Source organism: Triticum dicoccoides, chromosome 3A (genome assembly GCF_002162155.2).
Source record: "Triticum dicoccoides isolate Atlit2015 ecotype Zavitan chromosome 3A, WEW_v2.0, whole genome shotgun sequence".
In the NCBI taxonomy this organism is placed as follows: domain Eukaryota; kingdom Viridiplantae; phylum Streptophyta; class Magnoliopsida; order Poales; family Poaceae; genus Triticum; species Triticum dicoccoides.
Window position 1 is genome coordinate 596,302,413 of NC_041384.1, and position 20,372 is coordinate 596,322,784.

Consider the following 20,372-nt stretch of genomic DNA (forward strand, 5'->3'; position numbering starts at 1 on the left):
GCCATCATCATCTTGTGCTTGTGATCTCCATCTCCGAAGCACCGTCATGATCACCATCGTCACCGACGCGACACATTGATCCCCATCATAGCATCGTTGTTGTCTCGCCAATCTTATGCTTCCACGACTATTGCTACCGCTTAGTGATAAAGTAAAGCATTACAGTGCAATTGCATTGCATACAATAAAGCGACAACCATATGGCTCCTGCCAGTTGCCGATAACTCGGTTACAAAACATGATCATCTCATACAATAAAATTTAGCATCATGTCTTGACCATATCACATCACAACATGCCCTGCAAAAACAAGTTAGACGTCTTTGTTGTTGCAAGTTTTACGTGGCTGCTACGGGCTTAAGCAAGAACCGTTCTTACCTATGCATCAAAACCACAACGATAGTTTGTCAAGTTGGTGCTGTTTTAACCTTCGCAAGGACCGTGCATAGCCACACTTGGTTCAACTAAAGTTGGAGAAACTGACACCCGCCAGCCACCTGTGTGCAAAGCACGTCAGTAGAACCAGTCTCGCGTAAGCGTACGCGTAATGTCGGTCCGGGCCGCTTCATCCAACAATACCGCCGAACCAAAGTATGACATGTTGGTAAGCAGTATGACTTATATCGCCCACCACTCACTTGTATTCTACTCGTGCACAACATCAACGCATAAAACCTAGGCTCGGATGCCACTGTTGGGGAACGTAGTAATTTTAAAAAATTTCCTACGCACACGCAAGATCATGGTGATGCATAGCAACGAGAGGGGAGAGTGTTGTCTACATACCCTCGTAGACCGTTCGCGGAAGCGTTATATCAACGCAGTTGATGTAGTCGTACGTCTTCACGTCCGACCGATCCAAGTACCGAAAGCACGACACCTCCGAGTTCTACACACGTTCGGCTCGGTGACGTCCTCACCTTCTCGATCCAGCAAGAGGGGCGAAGTAGTAGATGAGTTCCGGCAGCACGACGGCGTGGTGACGGTGTTGGTGAAGAACAATCTCCGCAGGGCTTCGCCTAAGCACTACGAAAACTACGACGGAGGATAAACTAGAGGGGACGGGGTTGCCGGCACATGGCTTGGTGTTTCTTGATGTCTTTTGGGTGCTAGCCCTACCCCTCTATTTATATGTTGAGCCTTGGGGTCGAAACTTGGAGTAAAAGCCTCCTCAAAGTCGGTTTCACCCGAAAGGCAAGAGTCCTTCTCGGACTCCAGGGCTAGATGCCAGGGTTCCCGGCGTCTACCCCCTAGACGCCAGGGTTCCTGGCGTCTAGCCTCTGGTCTCCGCAAAACTTCCTTTTTCACTTTCCAAAAGCCTCGTGGGCTTTCCCCTTTTGCCCAGATAAAGTGTTCTCGTGCCCAAACATTTTGGGAAACATCTGGAACCCCTTCCGGTGAATTCTGGAACCCTTCCGGAGATCAAACACTACTATCCCATATATCAAACTTTATCTCCGGACCATTCCGGAGTTCCTCGTCATGTCCGTGATCTCATCTCAGACTCCGAACAACATTCGGTCATCAATATACATAACTCATATAGTACTATATCGTCAACGAACGTTAAGCGTGCGGACCCTACGGGTTCGAGAACTATGTAGACATGACCGAGACACCTCTCTAGTCAATAACCAATAGCAGGACCTGGATGCCCATATTGGCTCCTACATATTCTACGAAGATCTTTATCGGTCAGACCGCATAACAACATACGTTGTTCCCTTTGTCATCGGTATGTTACTTGCCCGAGATTCGATCGTCGGTATCTCAATACCTAGTTCAATCTCGTTACCGGCAAGTCTCTTTACTCGTTCCGTAATACATCATCCCGCAACTAACTCATTAGTTGCAATGCTTGCAAGGCTTATAGTGATGTGCATTACCGAGTGGGCCCAGAGATATCTCTCCGACAATCGGAGTGACAAATCCTAATCTCAAAATACGCCAACCCAACAAGTACCTTTGGAGACACCTGTAGAGCACCTTTATAATCACCCAGTTACGTTGTGACGTTTGGTGACACACAAAGTGTTCCTCCAGTAAACGGGAGTTGCATAATCTCATAGTCATAGGAACATGTATAAGTCATGAAGAAAGCAATAGCAACAAACTAAATGATCAAGTGCTAAGCTAACGGAATTGGTCAAGTCAATCACATCATTCTCCTAATGATGTGATCCCGTTAATCAAATGACAATTCATGTATATGGTTAGGAAACTTAACCATCTTTGATCAACGAGCTAGTCAAGTAGAGGCATACTAGTGACACTCTATTTGTCTATGTATTCACACATGTATTATGTTTCCGGTTAATACAATTCTAGTATGAATAATAAACATTTATCATGAAATAAGGAAATAAATAATAACTTTATTATTGCCTCTAGGGCATATTTCTTTCATATAAGAGGTGCGGTTTCGATACTATTAGGCATGGGGAGGAGGAGATTAGCCTTGATGGGCATGTGGTGCCTCAGAAGGACGTCTTTCGATATTTGGGGTCAATGCTATAGAAGGATGGGGATATCGATGAAGATGTGAACCATCAAATCGAAGCTGGATGGACGAAGTGGCGCCAAGCTTCTCGCGTTCTCTGTGACAAGAGTGCCACAAAAGCTAAAAGACATGTTCTATATGACGGCGATTCGACCCGCAATGTTGTATGGTGCTGAGTGTTGGCCGACTAAAATGTGACATGTTCAATAGTTAGGTGTAGCGATAGATATGTGGCCACACAAGAAAGGATCGGAAGAGAAGCTTGTCCAACATCGTGCTGACAAGGTTTGGGCATATTCAGCACAAGCCTCCGGAAGCTCGGTGCATAGCGGACGGCTAAAGCGTGATGATAATTTCAAGAGAGGTCGGTGTAGACTGAACTTGACAGGGGAGAGGTCTGTATAGAGAGATCTGAAGAATTGGAGTATTACAAAAGAACTAATCATGTACATGGTTCGTGGAAGCTAGCTATCCATATGCCAGAACCATGGGTTAGTTGCGATATATTTTGGGTTCAGCTCTAGCCTATCCCAACTTGTTTGAGACTAAAAGCTTCGTTGTTGTCGTTGTAAAGTCATTGGATCGACCATATTCGTCCTTCCGAATGTGCCGATGGTGTGCTGCCGCATGCCACTTCATTGTTGAATCCAACTTGTCATCCTTCTAAATTACGGACCAATGGCACGTCATCACATGTCGCTTCATTGTGATGACGAACCGCCAGTCCATAATTTAGAAGGACACAAGTCGGCATTCACGCCACCACTTGTTGTTGATCGCGAAAAAAAAGTCAAGACCAGTGATGCCGACCCAACACCTTGAAGAACGAATTTTCACCCCTTAAATCCAATGGATAACTCCTCATGCGCAGCACGCCAGCACCGGAGCCCACACCAACGCGATGAAGACGAAGCTAGAAGACCAATTTGCAAAGATAATTTGACGCTCCACTAACAAACCCTGCAGACCATAACCTCATATGTTAGAATGGCAGACAGAAAATACGCCAGCAATCCATCGACGCCGCCACAGATAAAACCATCGAGATGGGGAGACTCGAGGGGACCTTGGAGCATCTACAACCACAGTTCACAAATGTGGGCCCCGTTACATCCGCGGACAGTGCCGGACCACCCCTCATATCTTAGCCATTGCAACTATAGTCTTCATTTCCATACTACTACACACAATGTAACATCTCATCTACGCACATATTTAAAGACTAGCAAAGTAGCTACTCGTCATCAGATATGGATGACCTCCTTGCTGGAGTCGCCCGCCTCACGGTCATTGGCGACCAGGCGAAATTCTGGTGCCTCCTCCTTGTTCTCATCCGTAAAGAGCTGCTCGCTTCATATCCACCTCATGGATTAAGCGGCGATTCGCCGCCACCTCCAGCTTGTCCTGGATGGACTCAAGGATGACATGTTGCTCCGCCGCCTTCTCGGCTTGGGCGAGCTCGAACTCCGCCAGCGCGTCCTCCATGGTGAATCCATCATATTCCGGCTCCGGATCCGCCTCGTCGTCCTCCTTCTCTTCCTTCGGCACCTCCACCTATTCCATCTCCTCATCTGACGCCTCCACCTCCTCCTGCTCCAGCACTGCCTCCTCATTTGGAGAGTTCGGAGGAAGGTCATCCGTAATATGAGCGGCGCATCGTGCCTGCATCTTCGCCCAGTGCTCTAGGGTTAGCATTTCGTAGTAGGTTATTTTGGTGCGGACCATGGCTACCGGCGGACGGCGAGGTCGGGGAGGAATGAGGAGCGGACGGGAGGAAGAGAGATGAGATGGGAGTGGCTAGGGCTGAGGCTCGCCGTCCGGCTTAAATTGTCGGGCTTGGCTCCTCAGGCAGCGCACCGGAGCGGCGGCGTGAATGCTGACTTGTGACCTTCCAACGGACACATGGGGCCCACCTGTCAGTTAGATGTGGCGGACGCATACGGGCACCCTCGTATCTGCCTCACGTATGGGCTGGATGTGGGGGTGCCGGGTAACTCAGACGTATATGATCGATTTGAGGAGTCCGGTTGGGTGGCATTTTTGTGGTCGAACTGTCCGTCCGGATATATAAAAGGTTTGATGGTCCCTATTTTACCTAGCCATCCCTCGGCCCGGGCCTAGCCAAGCTCGACGTAGAAAACCCAGACTCGGCCTGGCCCGGGCGTTGGGCCTAGAAAACCAGGCCCAAGCCCCGCCTACACGTGTAAAAGCCCGCCGAGATTCGGGCCTTGGGCCCGGCCCCTTTAGTAAATCGCAAAAATGACGGGCCTGGGCTCGGCCCGGCCTTTGGGCTCAAAATCTAGGTCCGGGTGCAGCGTTGGGCCGGGCTGCCCATGGCGAGGTACAGTCCCTGTTGTAGATGCTCTTATTCGCCATACTGACACGAGAAAACTAATATTGAAGAACTACGTGAACCAAGTTTATACTCTATCTGCATAGCCAGAACCCAGACCGTAGCACAAGGATAAATTGAAACCCAAGTCTCCAGCGGATAGATTAACAACTTCATAAACTTACGGAGTAAAAGCGCATTTGCAGTTGTGGTTGGAAGACATTGAGCATGCCTTAACCAGCCCTTATACCACAATTAAAATAAGGTCCATGCGCAGCGGCGCCTGTCATTTTTCTCCAACCCCCGAAACCGTTCCGCCAAAAAGGAAATCGGGCACATGCGGCATGGAGGGCCAATAAGAAATTATTTATCAGACACGATCAATCATCAAGTGGCGCTGTCAGAGATGATTGCACGCCCAGCTACTGTACTTATCTGGACAGTTTTCTCCAGTCGGTTGGGGCTTTTGGGGGGTGGATCGGGGTTGTTGTTTTTGCGCAATTTTGTTGTTCCCACCTGCCATTCCTAACTCACCAGACCAGACCAGATCAGATAGATCCTCTGACGCATCTCGCAGGGCGTGTCCGTCCCCTCGGACGAACCAGCTGGTCGCCGGAGCTACCTCATGGCCGGTCCAGGAGGAAGATCAAAAGGCAAGGCTATTCTAGTAAAAGTTGGAACCTGATGCTATTCTAGTGTCATTATTCAGAGATCGGTATTCAGGTGAACTGGCCAAACACTGCACCTCGTCGTCTCTTTCTGAACGAATTCAAAAGGGACACCCGGTTTTAAAAGCTCAATCGAGAAATTTTCTACTATTTCAGGGTTACGCGGTGGTAGACTTTAAAGTCTTCAAACTGATCGATGCCAAACTCTTTGGGGGAGTCGTATATGGATGGATGGATGGAGGAGTTGGGAACTCGTTTCATGGCGGCTGAGGTGTTGTATAGTCTTAGCTTCCAAGCAGGCACGAGGCATGCTTGGCATGTGGGACTGAGCAATCAGGTGTGGTTGCCATTGTTGCCATCGTCACAAGATTGATTTGTTGTTGGAACAAATATTTGACACCTGCAGCAAATGTAGCTTACCAAATCCACCTCTTTGGTACGTACTAGGTCAACACAAAAAGACTCCAGCCCGAATCCATCATGGGCACATACACATACACATTTCGACCAAATTCAGTCTCTTGGCATCTTTATGGTGGCCATTTGGCCAACCATTCGTAGGACAGATTGAATAGTATAAAATGTCAAGGTTGACTCCTAATCATTGAATTTCAACACCATGTTGCTTTGTCCGTAAGTTTTAGCAAGCTATGGTATGAAGCGTAGCCCGTATGCTCTCTGCCTTTGCTAGCTTCTGACAGCGGCAGATTAACCGATCAGGAAAAAGATGGTGAGCAAACTCCGCTGACCATTTGTAACATTTGAAATTAGAGATGCCTGTGAAGGACGCGTTCTTTTCTCCACATGAAAAGACCACATGTTTTTCTCCTCTTTCCGTCGGCGTCGCCGCCGGTCCGCGTCATCTGCGATGGCCTTTGGGCTGTGGAAGTGTGGAGGACCTCGGCCCCTCGCCGGCGAGAGGGGCCCCGCTCTTATTTTTGTTAGGTTCAACACGTTGGTTGAGGTTGTATGGCAGGCGTCTAGGTATCGTTGGAGGGCTTGTGGATGTGTGTTTCTGTCAGATCTTGCGGGATTCGGTCGATGCTGGTTTTTAGTGGATCTGTTTGCATCCGGTCTTTATCCATTTTTGTTTGAGTGTTTACAGGTTTGATCCTTGCGATCTACAATTCTCTTCATCGGCGATGATTGTTGCTCAGGTGTGTTGATTCTGTGGGGTGTTTAGCACAGTGACTTACCGACTGTCTACTACAACAAGATTTGCCCGACTCTAGCGATGGAGGGAAACTTTTACGGCGGCGCATCTTGAGCTCACTCCAGTGTTTTATGGTTGTCGCTAAGTGGTTCACGGAACTAGTTGTAATTTTTGTTTTCTCAGGGTGTTCTTTGTACTACCATAATTGATTATGAATAGATCAAAAGTTGAAAAAAGATGCCTATGAAGGATGAAAAATCCCTCGAACATAAAAATAAAACAATGTGGTAGATATCATTTTGCATGCATTCAATGCCCAAAGTACCCCCCACTTTATTATTTAACCACTTTGTACACTATTTAGAAGTGTCTATCCATTTGTCAATTTGTGTCTAATTTGATTGTTGTGCCGCATGGGACATTGCTCACTTGCCGCATATGCTCGAACGGCATCGGTTTCGGCTGTACAGTGGGTATGCTTAAACATAAATGGGTCGCCACCGCGGGTTGGGTTGCTGCCTTGGATAGGGGAAGTGAGGCGTTTGTCAACTAACCCGTCAAGCTCCATACCACAATATTTCGTCCAAAAAAAAATCTCTATAACATGTTGGAAACAGCTCCCAGAAAAGACATGTCTCAAGTGGCAGTTCGTCTATAGACACATTGCCCTGATAAGCGAGACCCACCAGCTGAAATTGACAAAAATGTCAAATGAGGTTTTGAGAGGGAAGAAACACCATAGTTTCGGTGGCTCTAGATCTGAATTGAAGCTCCCTAAACTAGCCTATTGAGACAGTTGCCTCTAACATGTGACCATTAGCTTGTTTCATAATCTACCATTTTACCCATACATCAACGACATTGTCTGCTCTGACTCAATTAAAACTTGCCTCGTCGCTACCCAGTGTTTTTGTGTTCACCACGCCATCGTTGGCTCAGTATCAGAGCTCGCCTCGCTTCTACCCGATGATGTCAATCATATGAAGACTGTAGGGATGAAGGAAAAGGGGATAAAAAATTGGTCGATTGCTGTGAAACGAAAAACAGCTAACCATAACCACCACAATCACAAATCACAATGGTACATTATAACGCAAACAGAGGCCGAGAAGATTTGCATAGCACAGATTGAAGATCACAGTGTCGACTTTGCGAAAAAGCTGTGAAAACGGCGCAAGGTGGACACGCACAAGTCGAGAGAAAAGTAATCCCTATTTACCGACGGTTAATGTCATTTTTTGCGATGACTACCGACCGTTAAATGAGCAATAATGTTTCCAGACTCGAAGCAGATCAAGTGAGTCGTATAACCGAACTGGATGTGACACACATCAAAAAGCACGGTGGAAAGTAAAACGCACCTTTCGTGTCATTCTCAAGTAAGTCGCTTGCTCCGTGAAACCACTGCGCATGCGCCAACCGGGGGCAGTCCAGTGGGTGCACCAAACCATCTGCAGGGTTGACATGACACGCGAGGCCTCCATCGAAGCAGGTCACTTCGATCGATGCAGCTAGCATGGCCGCCCGCGAAAAGCTTCCCCACGCAGAAAAATCACAACCTAATCCACCAACCCGCAGCTGCAGGCCAGACGACGGCAGGAACACGACGACGATCGCATTTGAACCCTGCTCGAATGCTATATATACCGCCCCCTCGACGCTGCAAGTCTCATCGCCAACTCAACTCGAGCCTTCAGCCACAACAAGACCTTCTCTAGCCAGCCACCACCCCATCGCAGAGAGCGCCGACGTAGACGACGATCTCCGGTCAGCGATCGGTGGGCCGGCAATGGCGTCCTCCGGGCTCCTCCTTCTCCTCGGCTGCCTCGCGTCCGCCCTGCTCGCCGGCGCCACCAAAGTGCACCACCACGAGTTCATCGTACGTGATCCTATTCCTACCTCCCTGTCTCTCCTCCTACCAGCAATGCGGTAATGGCGTTGCTGTTTTTGGGTACGGCTTTGCTGATTGTTTGTTTTGTGACGATGAAGGTCCAGGAGACGCCGGTGAAGAGGCTGTGCGAGGAGCACAACATCATCACGGTGAACGGGCAGTTCCCGGGGCCGACGCTGGAGGTCCGGGAGGGGGACACGCTGGTGGTCAACGTCGTGAACCAGGCGCAGTACAACGTCACCATCCACTGGCACGGCATCCGGCAGTTCAGGACGGGGTGGGCGGACGGGCCCGAGTTCGTGACGCAGTGCCCCATCAAGCCCGGCGGCAGCTACAAGTACCGCTTCACCATCGAGGGCCAGGAGGGCACCCTGTGGTGGCACGCCCACAGCTCCTGGCTCCGGGCCACCGTCTACGGCGCGCTCATCATCCGGCCCCGGGAGGACAAGCCCTACCCCTTCGACAAGCCATCGCGGGAGGTGCCCATCCTCCTCGGCGAGTGGTGGAACGCCAACCCCGTCGAGGTCATCCGGGAGGCGCAGCGGACCGGCGGCGCGCCCAACGTCTCCGACGCCTTCACCGTCAACGGCCAGCCCGGCGACCTCTACAACTGCTCCCGCCAAGGTACTGCTGAGTGCTGATGATCTCGCCGGCGATGCAGCTAGCCACCGTGCGTGACACGAACATGTACACTGACGACGATGTGTGTGTCGTTCGCTTTGGCTCTTGGCAGACACCACCGCGATCTCGGTGAAGCCCGGCGAGACGGCGCTGCTGCGGTTCATCAACTCTGCGCTCAACCACGAGCTCTTCGTCTCCATCGCCAGCCACAAGATGACGGTCGTCGGCGTCGACGCCTCCTACACCAAGCCGTTCGTCACCTCCGTGCTCATGATCGCGCCGGGCCAGACCACCGACGTGCTCGTCACCATGGACCAGGCGCCCACGCGCTACTACATCGCCGCGCGCGGCTACGTCACCACGCAGGGCGTGGCGTTCGACAACACTACCACCACCGCCGTACTCGAGTACGACTGCGGCTGCACCACCGACTTCGGCCCATCGATCCCGCCGGCGTTCCCGACCCTCCCGGCCTTCAACGACACCGGCGCCGCCACGGCCTTCGCCGCGGGCATCAAGAGCCCGCGGAAGGTCGAGATCCCAAGCCCCGTCGACGAGAACCTCTTCTTCACCGTCGGCCTCGGGCTGTTCAACTGCGCGCCGGGGCAGCTGTGCGCCGGGCCGAACAACAACACCCGCTTCACGGCCAGCATGAACAACGTCTCCTTCGTCTTCCCCAAGGCCACCTCCCTCCTCCACGCGCACTACTACGACATGCCGGGCGTGTACACCACCGACTTCCCGGCCAACCCGCCGGTGCAGTTCGACTACACGGCGCAGAACGTCAGCCAGAGCCTGTGGCAGCCGATCCCGGCGACCAAGCTGTACAAGCTCAGGTTCGGCTCCGTGGTGCAGGTCGTCCTGCAGGACACCAGCATCGTCACGCCGGAGAACCACCCCATCCACCTCCACGGCTACGACTTCTACATCCTCGCCGAGGGCTTCGGCAACTACGACGCCGAGAAGGACGCCGCGAAGTTCAACCTCGAGAACCCACCGCAGCGGAACACCGTGGCGGTGCCCGTGAACGGCTGGGCGGTCATCCGGTTCCGCGCCGACAACCCGGGGGTGTGGCTCATGCATTGCCATCTCGACGTGCACATCACCTGGGGCCTGGCAATGGCGTTTCTGGTCGAGGACGGGTATGGCGAGTTACAGTCACTGGAGGCGCCTCCAGTTGATCTTCCAATGTGCTAATGACCGGCAAAGATACAACACCAGCAATATTGAAGACTGCCCACGTTCTACTCTCAGTTCCTGCCATTTGGGGGTATTTGTGATCTTTATTTTGTATTTCTACTAGGGGTTTTGATTTTCCATCATGGTTTGTAACTTCCCCTGTAAATTTGCGTATTTTCAGTGATTCATCAGCTTATTATTTGAAATGAACTCTTATGTGATAGCAGTAACTACATCAAAGATCGAAATGTGCTGATTTGAAAGAGAAAAAACATCATTGATTAGCCAGAACTCATATGTGGAGGATCTTTTTGTATGAAGGACAATTTCATTTGATTGATATATCGATGTGATACAATTGAACTGAGCAATGCCCGGCCAGCTTCTGCATATCACACTGACAACTTGTTCAACACAATAACAAAAAAAAAAGATTATTTTACAACAACAAAAAAAGCCAACCAAAGATGAGGTAGATTATATCCGAAGAGTATTACCGTCATCCATGATGGGAGAAAAACTTTTTGACCCTATGCTCCAGCCAGGTTGACGTTATCATAAAAACGTCGATATCCTCTGGCCTCCATAGGATAGACCCAAATGTTTTCAGTTTTCTTGTCAGTAATGACAGGACATGACGAGACGTGGGCTGACGACGCCTCGATAACTAGAGAGCAAAGCTCGAGATGACGTACCCCGAAACTATAAAGTCACGTTATCCTAGGCATGTGGATCTCAAGGTGTAGCACTCCGAAACAATGAAGAACATGCAGATGGGCATACAACCTCATGCCACAAAGGCCTCGGGATAAATGGAGCACATTGGGAGAAGCTCGAGCCCTAGGAGCTCCCTGCTGGTCATTCCGAACTCATAAAGGTGTTGTCCCACAAGCCGTGCACTTGGTAGGCCCGAAAACACCTTGACGTTGGGCTCATGAAGACACGCCACGGTCGTTGAGGAGCCCGCCTGCGTTTTCATTCCTGAAGATGACAAGATTCCGAATCCGGACACGCTCAGTGCTTACTGATGGTGTAATACACCCAGGGTGGCCTCTCCATGGGAAGCCTAACAGCAGGTGTGTCCCAAGGTCCAAGGGGCTCGATGAAGATTCAACATCAGGGGGAGCCCAAAGGCTCGAGTTGAGATCGAGAGATCATTTTGGCGTGCAAGCCAAGATGGCGACAGGGTAAGGTCGGTTAGACCCCAAATGTAAACCCTAGCCCCCATCGTCTATATAAGGCGCGGCTAGGGGTAGCCATTCTAATCTACAACAATGATTGTAGTCTCGGTAGCCATATTATTTTCCCCACTCTAACTCCCTCGCACGAGGGGCACCACCATGAATACAAATTAGAAGCATGATGTAGGGTATTACCTCAATACGAGGGCCGAACTCTGGGTAATCCCCTTGTGCGACCTCCGCTCTAGCACTTCTGGCCGTGTTCGCCACCCTAGCAAGGGTATTGACAGTTTTCTCTACCGTCACCATTCTCCCCAACAACTTCTTCATCTTCATCATCCAATCCAATGAATTGATTGGAGTTTGAACCATCATTTTTCTTCAACCTCTTGTTACCAACTTTGTTACTTTGAGGTCTTCCGCAAGTTAATTCCACTTTGGTTGGCCATTCAATTTCATCCAACAATGGCTAAAACTGAATGGTTTCATCTCGGTTTGTTGGTACAAAGTGGCTGCCAACACCATCCATCAAACAATAAAGTAATCCGACATAAAAACTAGCAATGCAAATTATGACGAAACAGAGCAATTAAACTTATGTGACTTTGGACTCTAATCCCACTTTGATTCTGGCCAAGCACGGAAGCATAGTGGCCGACAAACTTGTTCGCGTTGTCTTGGATGGTGGGCCATCTATGTTGGAGAGAGGCCACATTGCAAGTGGTATTGATAGGATGCATCTCCACATATTCCTTATTTTCATGATAATGTTTGTGGATCTTCTCTTAATAATATTTGTTGCCCTCTTGATCCATGTCACATATAGGGTCCATGCTTGTGGCCCACCAAGATTTAACCAACAAAACATCCTCAAATGTTGTGAATGTCGGACCTCTTGCCTTAGGTATCTTTGTCGTCCTTTTCTTGTTAGTGCGCGATGTTCTCCCAACATCAAACGTAAGACAATTTGGATCCCGCAAGGCATTCCATAGGGTTTGTAGATTCTCCACCCTCAATGATCATGCCCAACATGAAATTCTCTTATAATGATTATGATTTCAAATAAACTAACAAAATATGCCACTGATTGATTCAAGGGCATATGCAATTATTTGATCCAATGGCATAGCAAATATATAACGGACGAAACGATACAAATGGAGCAAAATTTGAATTGTCTCCTACTGGGACATTCCGTCGAACAGGATCTAGGCAAACCGGGCGCCGACAACATCCATACTTGTCCGCATCCGTCGGAGTTGCAGTGAGTCACACACCTCGTCGCCCTGCGCCTCCGTTTGTGTAAATGAGTCTAGAATCGTCCAGGCGGCCGTTGGATCATTGCCGGTCACAAGCGGACGGTGGCTTCCTTGTCAGCTGCGGGATGGACGGGCACGGGGCGACCGGGCGCAGTGAAGGGGACACATCCTGGTTGGTGTCCTCAACATCCTTGGCTACCACTTCCCTCTCGCGCTGCTTCCTTTGCCGCACCCTCCGGGTGATGTTCTTTGCCTTGCAGCTCGTCGCCACGGACGGGAGCCCCACAAACAACGCCGAGGCAACATCCATGTCAGTGGTTTGGGGCTGGGTGACGACAACATCTAGGGCGACGCATATGATGGAGCAAGGATCGAGGACGGTGAGGGCTCGGACGCAGAAAAAAGAAGGATGAACGCTAGAGGAGGGCGTTGGATTTTGACGAACTTGGTCAATTATATGGAATTTATGGTGGGTCCAGTCTGTCTGGTCCGACATGACGAACATGCCTGGATGGGTCAGGCATCCTCGTATTCATCCTAGACATGGGCCGTGTTTGGATTCATGGGTTAGAGTTAGTTTGGGTTAGTCTGGACTCAACTAACCCAAAAATATCCAAACATGAGGGTTTGGTTGGGTTAGATGCATCTAACCCAACCAAAAACTAACCCACCCAAAAGGTGCTTATTTGGATTAATTCTTCTCGGCACCACTAAAAAAACACATTTTTCTCTCGCTCTTCCGCAGCAGATTCCTTCCCACTTCCCCGAAGTTTCTCATCCTCTCCCTCACTCCCTCTCACACCGCCCATGAAGACGCCTCGCCGTATTCGCGCTCCATCTAACCCTGCCATCCAAACACCTTTTTGATTAGAGTTAGTTCAGGATTAGAATGTAAGAGTTAGAGTATCCCAACAAGGCCATGGACCAAGCTTTCTGGCCTGGCACGTATAGAAGGCGTTTGAGGGCGCAGGGTGTACGATGCTCTGACATAAGTGAAGCTGTTTCTCAAGGACCGACGAAGGACGACATATCTCACCACAACCCCAAATTCAGGCACCAGAATGAGTTTGAACAAGTAGATAAAAAACCACAGGTAAAGGCAGGCTCAGTGGAAACCACAAAACCTGTATATGAACAATCTGGTTAAATACGAGAGAATACGGCTAGTAATGCGGATCAATTTGCTAACGCTCAATCGATTCGTAGTGCACAGTGATCAATTTGCTAAATGCTAATGCTTAACATCTGCTCAAATACGAGAGGATACAGCTTCACGCGGATCTTTGCATAACTGGAGATACATATTTAAACCAAAATCAGATCTCGCGAAATTAGACTCAGACTTGAAATGAACTCGTTGGTCCAAGAAGGCTACCAGATCTCGCGCGGGCTCAAACACCAGATCCGGGCGACGCGAGGAAGGAGAGCAGCCTGTGCGAAGTGTTGCCGCTTGACACGGAGCTCGAGTCGTCGAGGAAGAGGTCCTCGGGCATGCGGAACGCGCCGTGCACCGCCACCAGCGCGCCGCCGACGAGCAGGCCGGAGATGATGAGCGAGGCGACGGACGTGAGGAAGAAGGCGAGCAGCGACGAGACGAGGAGGCCGAGCAGCGTCTCCCGGTCGGTGAAGGTGCGGCCGAAGAGCACGACGGGCTGGTCGGGCGCGCGGAAGACGTAGAGGAAGCACCAGGCGCCGAGGATGCTGAGGAGGACGAGGAGCGAGATGGGGTGCGCCAGGAGGGAGGCCGCGAGGGAGAAGGCCACCACGGCGGCGTAGTTGACGCGGAAGTAGCCGAGGTTGCGGCGCAGCCGCGAGGTGGCCTCGGAGAGGGAGTCTGGCCGCGAGATGGCGGAGCGGTCGATGAGCTCCGTCCAGGGGCGGCGGTCGGCGAGCGAGCGCCGCGCCGTGTCGGAGACCCTGCTGAGGAAGAGCCGGAAGGCCGGCGTGGCGAGCGCGGAGTCGGAGAGGCCGCCGCCGGAGGATGGGGCAGAGCCGCCGCCGCCGGAGGAGGGGTTGGTCACCGGGAGCAAGGGCTGCGGCGTCGGTGCGGCGGCCATGGCGTCTGCTGCGGGGGGAATAGATTCCGCGGATTGATTGATGGGCACGCTGGGCTGGGCCAGCACTTTTATGATTCCGAGGATTGGTGGCTCTACGCCCGTCCCACCTCACACAGTGGGTGCTGGACTAAGCTCCAGTTCTTTTGCCGGCTTAAAAAATAAGCCACCTCCTTCCCAGTTTATTCTATAAGCCGTCACTCTTATACAATGTGGCTTCTAAACTAGTTATGAGATAACTAATTTAGAAACCTCAACAAATTTTAGGTGCAGCTTATTTTTTAAGCTAGGGAGGAGCGGCTTATTTTTAAGCCGCTCAAAAGAACTGACCCTAACTCGCGACCCACAAGTCATTTGCGTTCTACGTGTCGTGATTATGACCTGATTAATGAGTGACTCGATCCGCAAAGCTGGAAGAAAGGGATGTTAACGGGCGGCAAGCCCGGTTAGCTATCTCTACCTTGAAATTGAGAGGGTGTTTGTTTCTAGGGACTTATTGGTTTAGGGACTTAAAAAAGTATTTATAAGTCTCATCTAAACCAAGCAGGAAGGACTTATAGGGACTTAAAGTGGGTCCTTCACTAACAGGTTTCTTCGGAAAACTCTATCTATTCTCGTGTGGATGGCAAGCAGGCCTATATTTCTTGGTTTCAATAGGACTCCTTACAAGCGCGGGTGAATTAGAGAATAAACAGAGGTCCGTTGGCATGGGACTTATGAAATAGGACTCTCAAGGAGGGACTTATAGGGACTTATAGTTGTAATGTGGTCTTTTAGTCCATGTTAAGTCTCAGGAACCAAACATGTAGGGACTTTTTAGGAACTTGAGAAAAAAAGAATCGCAAGTCGCGATCAAAATTCGGCGAGCACCACTACGCCCCATGTCTTGTTCGACGGAATGACACAACAGGGCACAATTTTTTTTTTGTTCATTTGCGATCAATACCTTGCATTCTCATGTGGGGCATTATCAATTAATTGCATACACCGCTAGTCTCAAATGGGAGATCGAGAAGGTCCGGGCTTTTGGATTAACCTGGTTGCAACTTGCCCGAGACACGGAGGATTCGAGGATAATGTTGGCGGAGACAAACCTCTTGGATGAGCAAGGAAAGATATGGATCATCGGGAGGAAGAAGGAGATAAACAAGCGGAGTACGAGGCGGCAAGAGCGGAGATGGCAGCTGCAAAGCAGGTGACACGGATGGAGGTAGAGCAGGCAACATGGATGGCCACGACAGAGGCGGCGGCACACATGGCTTCCAGGGAGTGATCCATCCGGCGATTGATCCATCATTCTCGGACTTCAATTTCACTTTTCCATGTTCAGGTTGTTGAACTAAGATTTATTTTGCTTTGTTGCTTTGTTGAACTGTTAAATTGTGATGAATTACACGTGCATGGATTTGAGGGTTTGCATTTGCCGAGTATGGCTGTCCTGTAGAAAATATGAGGGGTCATCCGGGTCACACTTCAAACTTCCTCTTTCACAACCAGATACATGAATTGCAAAACCTCAAATCTGTACAATTACATGCAACGATAAACTAGTCTAAATTTTTTGCCGATGACCGTCCTTGTTTTCCATCGTATCCATGTCCGGCGGCAGGCTAAGCCCCTCGAAGTGGAGGTGCGGTCGCCGACGAGGAAGAGTAGGACATGGGACACACACCGGCTCATGGGACCGAGGCGCGGACATCGCCCATGTCCTACTCTTCATCGTTGAAGCTCGTGGCCTGCACATCGTCGGCCAGTGTGAGGTCGACTATGGATCTGTCATGGTCGGAGCCCGACACATCCACCATGACGTCGTTGCGGCGTCAGAGAGTGTGACTTCGCCTCACCGGTGTCTACCGCGGCCTCTCGCGCCTGATGCCTCGCATGCCGGGCCATATTTTCATTGGAGCAAAGTGGGTGTGCACCTCCGAATCGACGCGCCAATGAGGGGGTTGCACATTCGCCACAATTTTTGGACTTCAGACGGACCGCATTGCCTCCGGCGAGGCAACGGCGACGCGCCTGACGCTAGATCCTAGCGTCATTTCGGCGTACGCTATGGATTCCCATCGAATCAAGTCCGAACATTAACGGGCATTCTCCTCGTGGGTGCGACTGAGTGCAATGTGGACGACCATATCCTCCTCAGACCCGCAGGGGATGAGGTCCCAACCCGTAGATCGGATGACAGAGGACTCGGATTCGCTGCCCGCTATGTCGAAGTGTTGGGGAACGCAGTATTTTAAAAAATTCCTACGACCATGCAAGATCTACCTAGGAGATGCATAGCAACGAGAGGGGAAGAGTATGTCTACGTACCCTCGTAGACCGAAAGCGGGAGCGTTATGAAACGCGGTTGATGTAGTCGAATGTCTTCACGATCCAACCGATCAAGTACCGAACGCACGACACCTCCGCGATCTGCACACATTCAGCTCGGTGACGTCCCTCATACTATTGATCCAGTTGAGGCCGAGGGAGAGTTTCGTCGGCACGATGGCGTGATGACAGTGATGATGAGTTACCGACGCAGGGCTTCGCCTAAGCACTACAACGATATGACCGAGGTGGAATTCTGTGGAGGGGGCACCGCACACGGCTAAACAATCAACTTGTGTGTCTATGGGGTGCCTCCTCTCCCGTATATAAAGGAGGGGAGGAGGGGAGGGCCGGCCCTCTCTATGGCGGCCCAAGGGGGAGTCCTACTCCTAGTAGGAGTAGGTTCCCCCCTTTCCCTAGTTGGAGTAGGAGAAGAAAGAAGAGGGAGAGAGAGGGAAGGAAAGGGGGCCGGCCCCCACCCAATTCGGATTGGGCTTGGGTGGGGGGCGCCCTCCACCTGGCCGCCCCCTCCTCTCTCCCACTAAGGCCCAATAAGGCCCATTGACTCCCCGGGGGGTTCCAGTAACCCCCTGGTACTTCGGTAAATGCCTGAACTCATCCGGAACCATTCCGATGTCCAAACATAGCCTTCCAATATATCGGTCTTTATGTCTCGACCATTTCGAGACTCCTCGTCATGTCTGTGATCACATACGGGACTCCGAACTACCTTCAGTACATCAAAATACATAAACTCATAATACCGATCGTCATCGAACGTTAAGCATGCGGACCCTACAGGTTCGAGAACTATGTAGACATGACCGAGACTCACTTCCGGTCAATAGCCAATAGCGGAACCTGGATGCTCGTATTGGTTCCTACATATTCTACGAAGATCTTTATTGGTCAAACCGCATAACAACATACGCTGTTCCCTTTGTCATCGGTATGTTACTTGCCCGAGATTCAATCATCGGTATCATCATACCTAGTTCAATCTCGTTAACGGCAAGTCTCTTTACTCATTCCGTAATGCGTCATCCCGTAACTAACTCATTAGTCACATTGCTTGCAAGGCTTATAGTGATGTGCATTACCGAGAGGGCCCAGAGATAAACAACAACAAACAACAACAAAGCCTTTAGTCCCAAACAAGTTGGGGTAGGCTAGAGGTGAAACCCATAAGATCTCGCAACCAACTCATGGCTCTGGCACATGGATAGCAAGCTTCCACGCACCCCTGTCCATAGCTAGCTCTTTGGTGATACTCCAATCCTTCAGGTCTCTCTTAACGGACTCCTCCCATGTCAAATTCGGTCTACCCCGCCCTCTCTTGACATTCTTCGCACGCTTTAGCCGTCCGCTATGCACTGGAGCTTCTGGAGGCCTGCGCTGAATATGCCCAAACCATCTCAGACGATGTTGGACAAGCTTCTCCTCAATTGGTGCTACCCCAACTCTATCTCGTATATCATCATTCCGGACTCGATCCTTCCTCGTGTGGCCACACATCCATCTCAACATACGCATCTCCACCACACCTAACTGTTGAACATGTCGCCTTTTAGTTGGCCAACACTCCGCGCCATACAACATTGCGGGTCGAACCGCCATCCTGTAGAATTTGCCTTTTAGCTTTTGTGGCACTCTCTTGTCACGGAGAATGCCAGAAGCTTGGCGCCACTTCATCCATCCGGCTTTGATTCGATGGTTCGCATCTTCATCAATACCCCATCCTCCTGCAACATTGACCCCAAATACCGAAAGGTGTCCTTCCGAGGTACCACCTGGCCATCAAGGCTAACCTCCTCCTCCTCACACCTAGTAGTACTGAAACCGCACATCATGTACTCGGTTTTAGTTCTACTAAGCCTAAACCCTTTCGATTCCAAGGTTTGTCTCCATAACTCTAACTTCCTATTTACCCCCGTCCGACTATCGTCAACTAGCACCACATCATCCGCAAAGAGCATACACCATGGGATATCTCCTCATATATCCCTTGTGACCTCATCCATCATCAATGCAAAAAGATAAGGGCTCAAAGCTGACCCCTGATGCAGTCCTATCTTAATCGGGAAGTCATAGGTGTCGACATCACTTGTTCGAACACTTGTCACAACATTAGCGTACATGTCCTTGATGAGGGTAATGTACTTTGCTGGGACTTTGTGTTTCTCCAAGGCCCACCACATGACATTCCGCGGTATCTTATCATAGGCCTTCTCCAAGTCAATGAACACCATATGCAAGTCCTTCTTTTGCTCCCTATATCTCTCCATAAGTTATCGTACCAAGAAAATGGCTTCCATGGTCGACCTCCCATGCATGAAACCAAACTGATTTTTGGTCACGCTTGTCATTCTTCTTAAGCGGTGCTCAATGACTCTCTCCCATAGCTTCATTGTATGGCTCATCAGCTTAATTCCACGGTAATTAGTACAACTCTGAACATCCCCCTTGTTCTTGAAGATTGGTACTAATATACTCCGTCTCCATTCTTCTGGCATCTTGTTTGCCCGAAAAATGAGGTTGAAAAGCTTGGTTAGCCATACTATTGCTATGTCCCCGAGACCTTTCCACACCTCAATGGGGATACAATCAGGGCCCATCGCCTTGCCTCCTTTCATCCTTTTTAAAGCCTCCTTCACCTCAGACTCCTGGATTCACCGCACAAAACGCATGCTGGTCTCATCAAAGGAGTCGTCTAGTTCAATGGTAGAACTCTCATTCTCCCCATTGAACAGCTTGTCGAAGTACTCCCGCCATCTATGCTTAATCTCCTCGTCCTTCACCAAGAGTTGGCCTGCTCCGTCCTTGATGCATTTGACTTGGCCAATGTCCCTCGCCTTCCTCTCTCGGATCTTGGCCATCTTATAGATGTCCCTTTCACCTTCCTTCGTGCCTAACCGTTGGTAGAGGTCCTCATATGCCCGACCCTTTGCTTCACCAACAGCTCGCTTTGCGGCCTTCTTCGAGAGGGCCCAGAGATACCTCTTCGAAAATCAGAGTGACAAATCTAATCTCGATCTATGCCAACTCAACAAACACCATCGGAGGCACATGTAGAGCAACTTTATAACCAGCCAGTTACGTTGTGACGTTTGATAGCACAATAGGTGTTCCTCCGGTATTCGGGAGTTGCATAATTCATAGTCATAGGAACATGTATAAGTTATGAAGAGAGCAATAGCAACAAACTAAACGATCATAGT

The 20,372-nt window shown here is 50.3% G+C and overlaps 2 protein-coding genes across 2 annotated transcripts; one reads left to right on the plus strand and one right to left on the minus strand.

The window, feature by feature from the left end:
• Positions 1-8,317: 8,317 nt before the first annotated feature.
• LOC119269449 (laccase-3-like) lies at positions 8,318-10,574 on the plus strand. The gene is made up of 3 exons (XM_037551280.1): positions 8,318-8,532; positions 8,643-9,168; positions 9,278-10,574. Exons 1-3 carry the CDS (start codon positions 8,443-8,445, stop codon positions 10,360-10,362), a joined length of 1,701 nt encoding a protein of 566 aa, XP_037407177.1. The 5' UTR covers positions 8,318-8,442; the 3' UTR covers positions 10,363-10,574.
• Positions 10,575-13,932: 3,358 nt separating this feature from the next.
• Positions 13,933-14,912, minus strand: LOC119269451 (PRA1 family protein B2-like). The gene has a single exon (XM_037551281.1). It carries the CDS (start codon positions 14,839-14,841, stop codon positions 14,176-14,178), a length of 666 nt encoding a protein of 221 aa, XP_037407178.1. The 5' UTR covers positions 14,842-14,912; the 3' UTR covers positions 13,933-14,175.
• Between the last annotated feature and the right edge of the window lie 5,460 nt (positions 14,913-20,372).